This window comes from Castor canadensis, chromosome 13 (assembly GCF_047511655.1).
Source record: "Castor canadensis chromosome 13, mCasCan1.hap1v2, whole genome shotgun sequence".
In the NCBI taxonomy this organism is placed as follows: domain Eukaryota; kingdom Metazoa; phylum Chordata; class Mammalia; order Rodentia; family Castoridae; genus Castor; species Castor canadensis.
Window position 1 is genome coordinate 12,638,987 of NC_133398.1, and position 10,493 is coordinate 12,649,479.

General features: G+C 36.4%; 1 protein-coding gene across 1 annotated transcript; it reads left to right on the forward strand.

Annotated features, from left to right (window-relative positions):
* The first annotated feature begins 6,150 nt into the window (after nucleotides 1-6,150).
* On the forward strand, nucleotides 6,151-7,092 carry LOC109701716 (olfactory receptor 1J1-like). Its single transcript, XM_020187226.2, is given in 1 exon segment — nucleotides 6,151-7,092. A coding segment is annotated over 1 exon segment (942 nt).
* The last annotated feature ends 3,401 nt before the right edge of the window (nucleotides 7,093-10,493 follow it).

The following is a 10,493-nucleotide window of genomic DNA, read 5'->3' on the forward strand; positions in this document are numbered from 1 at the left end:
TTAGTATATTCTCTCTACCTCCATCATTTCTCTTAGATAGACTTCCATAATCTCTGACCTAAATGACAATGACCACCTTCTAACTATTCTTGTATTTCACCAATCCATCTCTGACAACCTATCTTCTACCCACTGCAATCACATGCTTGTTGTGCAGTCAGTACCTATGTTGGTAGTTTTAAATTAGATCCCGCAATCTTGTTATCACATTCTTCTGTGACTCTCCATTTTCTTTTGGATAAAATGCTAATTCTTCAACATGGCTTCCCAGGTTCTTCATGATTCATTGTTGCTAATATCTCTTGTCATGTCCTGAACCTCTTTTCCTGCTGAAGCATGCATTTCAGCCATTACAATTTTTCTGATAATATTTACTTGGATTTGTCGTCCCTTTTTGTCTCCAAGTGTTTTCATTTTCCTTCCTCTATTTTTCTCCCTTCTAACTGTTGTACCTTTGTGCTATCCACATCACCTTCTATTTGTTTACATTTTCACAAGGGTCTGCTAATTTGTAAATTCCTACAAGCTTACCTTGCCCAACATCTTTTATTTGTGTTTTTTTCAACTTTCACTTTTTTACTATTGTACTGGGTGGATACATTATGGCATTTACAAGAGTTCTTAAATGTATTAAACACATCACACTTGAATTCCTCCCCTCCACCACTCTCCTTTACCCCCATTCCTAGATTAGTTTCAACTGGTATCATTTTCACATTTACATACATGTGTACACAGTATTTGTACCATGTTCATCCTCCTACACCCTTTCCACACCCCTCTGTGCTCTAATGGAACTCAGATATTGCTCTCATTACAGCATTTGCCACACACTATTTTGTCTATCCTGCTCAATGAATTGGGCACTCTTTGAGAGAAAGAAACTGTGTTTTTCAAATCTTTACTCCTTATAGCTCACAAAATTCTTTCTATATTGAAGATACACAATATTTTTATGAGTGTGCAAGTGAATGAATGATGAGTGATAGAAATTGAAAAAAATGATATTTCTTTCACTTGATTCTTTGTCTCTCCTCTATTTTTACCAATCTAAATAGGAGTAGTTTTCTGAAGGGTTCATTTATATGATCAAAAATTTTTATGTGCCAACTATTATTTTGTGTCATAGCTGGCTAAAACATCCTTGCATTTATGCAAGGATTATGCTTCTGTGCAAAGGAAAAAAATTCCCTATTCCTCAATAAGTGTTCTTATTCCCCAGAGACAGTAGCAACTCTCATTTCAGGTCTAGATTGAATGTAGGAAGGAAGAAGTACATATGTTACAAAGCCCATTGCTACAAGGAAGGCATCACATTATAAGAGAACTAGGCTTAGAGAACTAGGCATTTAGGTATGAAAACTAATTTAGACATTTTCTATTGAGCCACTGTCAAGCTCAACAAAATAGGAAAATGTATTGTCTACCTCAATAATCATTGTTATTAATAAATAAGCTCAAAGACATGAAAATTATTTATAAATAAATAAATATGTAAATAATAGAGATTCTCATTTATATTCTTAAGAGAGTTGACTATTTTTAGTATCTTTAGCAAAGGCACATGTCCACTGGGAATATTAAGAGAACAACAGTAATTACCCCCTAATTATATGTCACCAGAAACTTGTGATAATGGTCCTCTGGGTTCCAACTTGGCTGGTGAGGAGGCATCCCCTTTATAATTGCTTTGGAGCTGGTTAAAGAAGTCTGCCTCTTCTCCACATTAGGGTTGAGCTCATGACTTATCTCCCTGCCCTAACCCAAAGAGTCTTTTGGAGAGAAAATGAATAATTGGTTCATTCCATGGAGCTGAAAGTACTTGACTTTATCTTTCACTGAACTAGGTAAGGTCTGTGCTTGTAGACTCCACTCAGCAATATCTGTGTGTGTGTGTGTGTGTGTGTGTGTGTGTGTGTGTGTGTGTGTGTTAATGGTATGTTATGAAATCTTGCAGTGAGTGTACTGATCATGTATACTTTTTTTTATATAATATCTTTGTTTCATCTCAAATAACCTAGGTAGACATAATTATTATAAATCTTTGGGGCTTGTACTTTCTGTACAGTAAAATATTATCTGAATATCTGCTAAATATTGTTGCTGAATATCTGCCCTGCCTCACAGCTGTGAGCACATATTTCCAAATTCAAAAAAATCTGCATTTTGACTAACAGTTATAAAGATGTTTACATACAATTTCTATGATATACTTTCAAAATTCTTATCATAAGCTTTTTATGAATTCATTTTATTGACTGTGTAATATTACTTCCAATGAATGTGAACCACAGTTATCTTAACCTTTCTCTTATTAATGGAAACTAGGTAGGTAGTCCACCAAAAACATTAGTCAGCATCTTATCTGACTTTTTCCTACAGCCCATAAAATTATAGCTAACTTTCTAAGTCCAGTAACTGGTATCCTGGTCTATTTACCTCCAGTCATCTAGTTAAAGACACGGGCAATACATCTATCCAAAGGCTTTTGGGAAGTTATGGATCCAATCTTCTCCTTAGTTAGAGACAGATGTTTCTTCCACCACAGTGTGCCCTGCTGGAGGCAATATATTACATTGATTAGGAGAGTGGGTTTGAAATCAGACAAATCTTGGACTGAATGACCCCTTCTACATTTTCATGGTTTATGATTTTAGGGAAATTACCTATACTCTCAGCCCTAGTTTCCAATTGGTTAAATAAGAATCATCCATTTCATGGTTCTGTTAGGCAAATATAAATTACATGTCACTGCAGCATATCTATATTGTTCACACAAATAAGTATATAATTAATGAATGATTTCTATCCTGATTTTTATTATCAGTGCTATTTATATTCTCACCCAGGCACATATCTTGAAATCAAAGATTTGACTCATTCTTAAACTCTGATTAATTTCCTGAAGGTCTTGAGTGCTCTCAGGCAGCAAGTACTGTCTTACTTGAGGGTTTATTTTATGAGGGGTTTTAGTATTGGGGGAAGTAATAATCTTTGAAATCCAGATAGACATGGGATCAAATCCCAGGCTTACCATAGTCTAGTTCTATAACACTGAGCAAGTTTTATCACTAAGTCCAAGTTTTCTCCTCTTCAAAATGAAGATCAGAAAAGTTGTGGGAACAAGTGAGTTGTATTTTAAGAGCACATGGTACAAATTCAGTGCTTTATTATATTTTATTAACAATGCAATGATTTCTATAGTCTAACCCTGTACCAGTCATCTCAGCCAAATTGGGAAAACAGTAAATTTGCTGTCACTGTCTGCAGCCTCCACTTTCATTCTGCTTGTCTCCTCTGTGTATGAAGCCAGTATCCTAGTTCTGTCACTCAAACCTGACTTCCCAAATGACACCTTCCATCTCAGTGATAGTGTTGAGCATATGGCATTATCTCTCCAAGTAATATTTGCCTTTAACTTAGCCTAGTTGGAAATTTAACATCTTTTTTCTCATGCTGAAAAAATTTCAGACACAGTAACCTATTGATGGTGGTATTATGGGTAGGGATATGAAAGACTCAGTGTTTTAGTGGAAATTACATGAAACAGGTATAATTTTGCCTATTCCCTTCAAAGTAAAAAATTGCTCAGATAATCTGAAGAATCTTAAGAAATACAGAGAGAAGGTTCTATTACTTGTTTTCCGCAGCTGATAAAAATTTTAATGTCAGGTTTGGATCTAAAGTGCAAGAATCTGTGCCAAAAGACTTCCACCTCTAGAACTAAGTAGCAGAGTCTCTCTCACTGGTTTCTGGAATACCTAATGATAAAGTGTTCATAAATATTCTGACTCTGCATCCAAACATCGTATAGAGTTATTTGGCTACATTGTTGTAGTCACTGAAAGTTATCATTTGACACAAACTTTAACCTGTTGCATTAATGTGGTTCATAATTGTACTCTTCCTTTCACTCAGTGTGGGGTTAGTGAAACAAGGGCTGTTAATACATAGTTGCCTTTGAGAGTAGTTGACAAAGTAATAGTGGGACCTTTTCTCTCTCATTCCTGCTTTCTCCCTCCTCTCATTGCATGGTGTATGAATAGTTGTGAATGAAGCAGAAGCAATCTTCACTCGTTCTTAATGTAGGAAGGCATGAATTCTGTGTTTCATTATACATCTTTACATCAATAACCTTCCAAGATTTGACTATCTGCCCTAAAAGCAGAAAATCCAGATAGATAATGATCATAGAGGCTGACAATTTTCTCGCTAGTTATGTAGATTGGGCAAAGTATTTCAATCAAATGTTAGTAGTAAAAATATCTTAACTGCTGGTAAGAAAGCATAGGAATAAAGAAACCTTAAATTCTCAGGGAAAATATTCGGAGGCACACTGGTATCTTAACATTAATTATTCCAGAAATCATTCTTTTAAAGATGTGACTGTTATTCAGAAATAAAGCACATTAATTAAACTAACAATGCATAGCAGTGAATTGGATTTACCCCAACAGATTCTACCTGAGTTTACATTTCTTCTTGGCCCTGTGGGTAAGATCACGTGGATTTTTCCTAAGTTTGCTATACTGCTTCTTAGTAAACATGCCTCACTCTCTATCTTTTAATTTACCTTCCTGAAATAATAACAATTTTTTAGAGACTGTTACCTTAGAAGTGTTTGTTTTATAGTTAAATTTTTCTTAATTTGAACTCAGAGCTTTGCACTTGCTAGGCAGGTGCTCTACCACCTGAGCCATGCTTTTCCTCCAGGATGTCCTGGACCATGATCCCATCTTATAGTTTGGATGACAGGTGTGATTATCACCATCAACCTTTTCTTGTTGAGATGAAGAACTTTTTGGTCCAGGCTGACTTTGAATCATAATCCTTCTGATCTCAGCCCCCAAGTAGCTAGAATTATAGGTGTGAGACATCATGCCTGGCTCTAATTTTGTATGATTTTAGAGAAATAGGTAAGTAAAAATATGGCCCCTTGTACCCACCACTCACATGTAACAAATAATGACCTGTTGCCATCTTGTTTCTGATCTTTAAAACAAATAACTCAGAATGTTACAAACACAGCCAAAATTTGTGTCCACCTATCCTGTTTTCCTTCCTCCATCTTTAGAATTACTCACTATTATGCAGTTGTAAAATATCCTTTTATACATGGTTTTATACTTCTAATACATAGTTGTACCCACTCATAATGCATAGTATTGTTTAGTGCTTTAGTGGTATGATATTATACTGTAAGTATAATTTTGCATCTGTTTTAATTCAAGATTAATGTCTTAAAAATTTAGCATTTATTATTTGAACAGGGGGTTTCATTGTGACATTTCCATATTTGCTTACAATTAACTTGGTTAAGTTTGTCCCAACAATCATTCTTCCTTAGTCCCCCACCCATACTTAAAACAATTTCAGTAGTTTTCATTGTTGTTTTCATACAATATATAAAGTACCTCAACCATATTCACCCTCCTTTAATCTTTCCATTCACCCTCCCCTTCCCACTAATATCATCCCTCCCAAATAGTCCAGATGCCCTACTACTGATAAATGGATTAAGAAAATGTGGTATATATACGCACAATGGAGTGTTATACAGCCATAAAGGAGAACGAAATTATGTCATTTGCAGGTAAATGGATGGAACTGGAGATCGTAATATTAAGCAAAATAAGTCAGGTTTAGAAAGAAAAAGGTCCATTGTTTTCTTTCATATCTGGAAGATAGATTCAAAAGATAATTGTATATGCAAAAACAAATATGATCATACACACACACAGAAATGTTTGCAATAGTGGAACTGTTTGAGAGGACTGAAGGAGGAGAAAGAGGAAAACAGAATGAGGTAGTGAATGTTATTAAAACACATTGCAGCTGTGTAAGAAGGCATAATGAAATGCACTGAAAGCTGTTGAAAAATAGCGGCCAGGGGAAAACAGGTAACTGTTAGTGTAATTACTTACAGAGACTGGGGCCAGGCTGAGAAAGATAGTGTATGTATATCTGAAACCTACACTTTTTTCAACCACATTTACAGCAAAATAAGAGGGAAATGTAAGAAAGTATGAAAGAAGACATTTCCTAAGTCAAAAGGACATCTCTGCCATCCTATGCTGCAATCAGTTTCTTATTCAAAGACATCCTTTTCAACTATGCACAACAGTATCAGCCCCCAGGTGATATCTGAGTATGAGGCCTGAGAACCAGAGCTGCATGTCTGAGTTTCTCCTCCTGGGGCTCCCCATCCAGTCAGAGCAGAAGGGTGTGTTGTTTGCTCTGTTCCTGGCCATGTACCTGACCACCGTGCTGGGGAACCTGCTCATTATTCTGCTCATCAGGCTGGACTCTCACCTCCACACCCCCATGTACTTCTTCCTCAGCCACTTGGATTTCACTGACATCTCTTTCTCATCAGTCACAGCTCCAAAGATGTTGATGGACATGCAGATCCAGCACCTATCCATCTGTTATAAGGGGTGCATTTCACAAACATATTTTTTCATATTCTTTGCTGACTTGGACAGTTTCCTTATCACTTCAATGGCCTATGACAGATAAGTGGCTATCTGTCATCCTCTGCATTATACCACTATCATGAGTCAAAGTCTTTGTATCATGCTGGTAGCTGTGTGCTGGGTCATTGCTTGTGCTTGTGCTCTTTTGCACACCCTCCTCCTCACCTGGCTTTCTTTCTGTGCTAAGTGCATTGTCCCCTACTTCTTCTGTGACCTTGGTGTTCTGCTCAAGTTGTCCTGCTCAGATACGTCTCTCAACCAATTGGTAATCTTTACCGCAGGGTTTGCAGCCATTATGCTACCATTTCTGTGCATCCTGTTTTCTTATGGTCATACTGGGTTCACCCTCCTTCGGGGTCCCTCTACCAAAGGAATCTGCAAAGCCTTGTCCACTTGTGGTTCCCACCTCTCAGTGGTGATTCTCTATTATGGGACAATTATTGGTCTCTATTTTCTTCCCTCACCCAGCAGTACCAATGATAATAGCATAATTTCTTCAGTGATGTACACAGTGCTCACTCCCATGTTGAACCCCTTCATTTATAGCCTGAGAAATAAAGACATGAAAGGGGCCTTAAGAAGACTCTTGCATAAGAAAACATACTTTTCAAATTGAAAATTTTCTTTTTACAACATTCATGTGACCATTTTTCCTCAATAACATAAATACAATTTATTGAAAACATAGCTCAATTGTCTTCTTTCCACAGCTGTCACTTGAAATGCTTTGCTGACATTATTTCTTCACACATTGGAGGTACAGCAAAATAGAATGTCTTACAGGATTTTATTTTATGTCTTGTCTATTTTATTTTATGGGATATTGCCATTGGAAAATATTTTGGCTGGAATCATTAAATGGAAGCCACCTGGGCTTGTCTTTCCTCAAGTTTTAAATTTATTATAAATGTATCTGGCCATTCACACCTCCATTTCTGAGAAATTTCTCATTTTTATGAAGATATAGCTCCTTTTTTGCTTTAGTTATTTTTCAGGTAGTATCTATGTTTTTGCCTGGATCCAGCCTCAGACTGTTATCCTTCTACCTACAGTCTTCCATGTAGATGGAATTACAGGCATGAGTCACCACGTGAGCCATTTATCACACAATTTTGGTGTTTTACACACATACACACATCTATATGTACAAATGAAATTATCATTCAGTCCAAGCTATAGACCATTTTCAGCCACAGAGAGCTTTCTTCTTCCCCTTTATAGTCAGTAATCACAAAAGGGTAAATGATCTTTTGATCTCTATTACTACTGCTGAGTTTTGTAGGCTTCTCAACTTCATATAATTAGAAACATACATTATATAATCTTTTACAAAATGAATGTATTTGCTCAGTAATGTGAAAACAATAAATCTGTGTTGCTGTGCATATCATTAGTTCCTTTTATCTGTGTTATTCTATGCTATTCAAAAGAATGAACATATGACAATCCAGTTGCCATGTTCCTGATGGTGGACACTTGAATTGTCTGTAGTTTTCATTGATCAAGACTAAAACTCCTAGTTAATAATATGGTATTATGTACTTAGAGAAAATGTGGCTATTAAAAATGAAAAAGAGGGCTGAGTTGGAGCTCAGTGGTAAAGGGCTTGCTAGCATGCATAAGGCCCTGGGTTTGATCTCCAGCACCACAAACAAATAAAAACCAAAAAATAAAAATACATAAATAAAAAAGAATATACCAAGTTGTGCTGTGGTAGTTAGAAACCAAATTCTCATTTGCTTAGACTAGTAAAAGTCTCATATATTGCATATATATATGTATACATTCATACACATGTGCAGTGCTATCTGTATCTGTTAGAGAATGCCAGCAACATTCTCATACATGACATTTACTAAGCATAAGCCCTCAGTTTGATGGTTATATATCCAAGAGTGAAAATACCAAGTCACACAGAATACCTTATTTAGTTTTAGTTATCTTTCTACATATTAAGACTTATCACATGCTCATAGCTTTAAGAAAATAGGATAATAATGCATAAACTAGCTATTTAACCCTTGAAAGGCTGCTGACCATGAAGTATATGATAGGGATCTTATAGATATACAGGTGCATAGGAAATAACATGTACTTTCAAAAATCAAATCAATGATGCAGTAGGTATGGCAGAGTAGTGGAGAAAGGGTGAACTACTAAATGCAAATTTTAAATAATTACTAACATAAAAAGATCAAAATCAATTTCTAACTCAGTTTATCAAAAATAATCCACTGTATTTATTTTAGGAACTTTCAAGGATAAAGATAAAGTTAAAATTTTACATGAAAGCATGAGATATTACCATTAGGCTCAAAAGGCAAGGAAGTTCTTTTTTCTTTTTTAAAAATTCAAATATTCGTAGTTTAACTCATACAGCAAAGCACAAGATTTTATAGCCAATGCTCATACAAAAATCTATCAGGTGATGGAAATCAGAAAGGGCTGTAATAACTGGGTCCTGTTCAATTGTTATCAAAGTAAATACTATTGCTATCCTTTAACTCTTGATTTCATCTAGCTCAGTTTCTTATCATGTGGTATCAATTAAGTGAGGGGCATGGGTTTCACTTCTATTTTTCTTATTTTTTTCTCATTTACTCATAGGTGCATACATTGTTTGGGCATTTCTCCCTCCTACACTCCAGCCTCCTCCAACACACGCCCCCCAACATTCAGGCAGAATCTGTTCTGCCCTTATCTCTAATTTTGTTGAAGAGAGAGTATAAACAATAATAAGAAAGACAAAGCATTTTTGCTAGTTGAGATAAGGATAGCTATACAGAGAGATTCTTAGCATTGCTTCCATGTACAAATGTGTTACATTCTAACTTGATTCATGTCTACCTGACCTTTTCACTAGTACCTGATCCCCTTCCCATATTGACCTCTGTTGCTTTGAGGTTTCTGTATTAGTTCCTCTGCAGTGGGGACATCAGACACTTTCATGTTTTGGGTTCCCTACCTATCCCCATACCTCTCATATGTGCTCTCCACTTAGCATGTGACTCAAGTCCAACAACACTACTGTATTTGCCCTAGATCTAAAGTCCACATATAAGGGAGAACATATGATTTTTGGTCTTCTGAGCCTGGTTAATCTTGCTGAGAATGATGTTCTCCAGTTCCATCTATTTACTTGAGAATGATAAGGTTTCATTTTTCTTCATGGCTGAGTAAAACTCCACAGTGTATAAGTACCACATTTTCTTAATCCATTCATCAGTAGTGGTGAATCTGGGCTGTTTCCATAACTTGGCTATTGTGAAAAGTGCTGCAATAAACATGAGTGTGCAAGGGCCTCTGGAGTAACCTGTTTTGCATTCCTTTGGGCGTATCCCAAGGAGTGGGATTGCTGGATCATATGGCAGATATATATTTAGATTTTTTTAAAATTTTTTTTATTATTCATATGTGCATACAATGCTTGGGTCATTTCTCCCCCCTGCCCCCACCCCCTCCCTTACCACCCATCCTGCCCCCTCCCTCTCCCCCCGACCCCCTCGATACCTGACAAACTATTTTGCCCTTATCTCTAATTTTGTTGAAGGGAGAGTATAAGCAATAATAGGAAGGACCAAGGGTTTTGCTAGTTGAGATAAGGATAGCTATACAGGGAGTTGACTCGCATTTATTTCCTGTGCATGTGTGTTACCTTCTATCAAATGATAGATCAATGTTTAGCTTTTTAAGTAGCCTCCAAATTTTTTCCCAGAGTGGTTGTACTAGTTTACATTCCCACCAATAGTGTAAGAGGGTTCCTTTTTCCCCCCGCATCCATGCCAACACCTATTGTTGGTGGTGTTGCTAATGATGGCTATTCTAACAGGGGTGAGGTGGAATCTTAGTGTGGTTTTATTTTTTTTTTATTTTATTTTTTTTTTCTTATCATGTAGAATTTTCATCTTATGCATTCTTTTTTTTTCTTTTTTCTTTTATTATTCATATGTGCATACAAGGCTTGGTTCATTTCTCCCCCTTGCCCCCACCCCCTCCCTTACCACCCACTCCACCCCC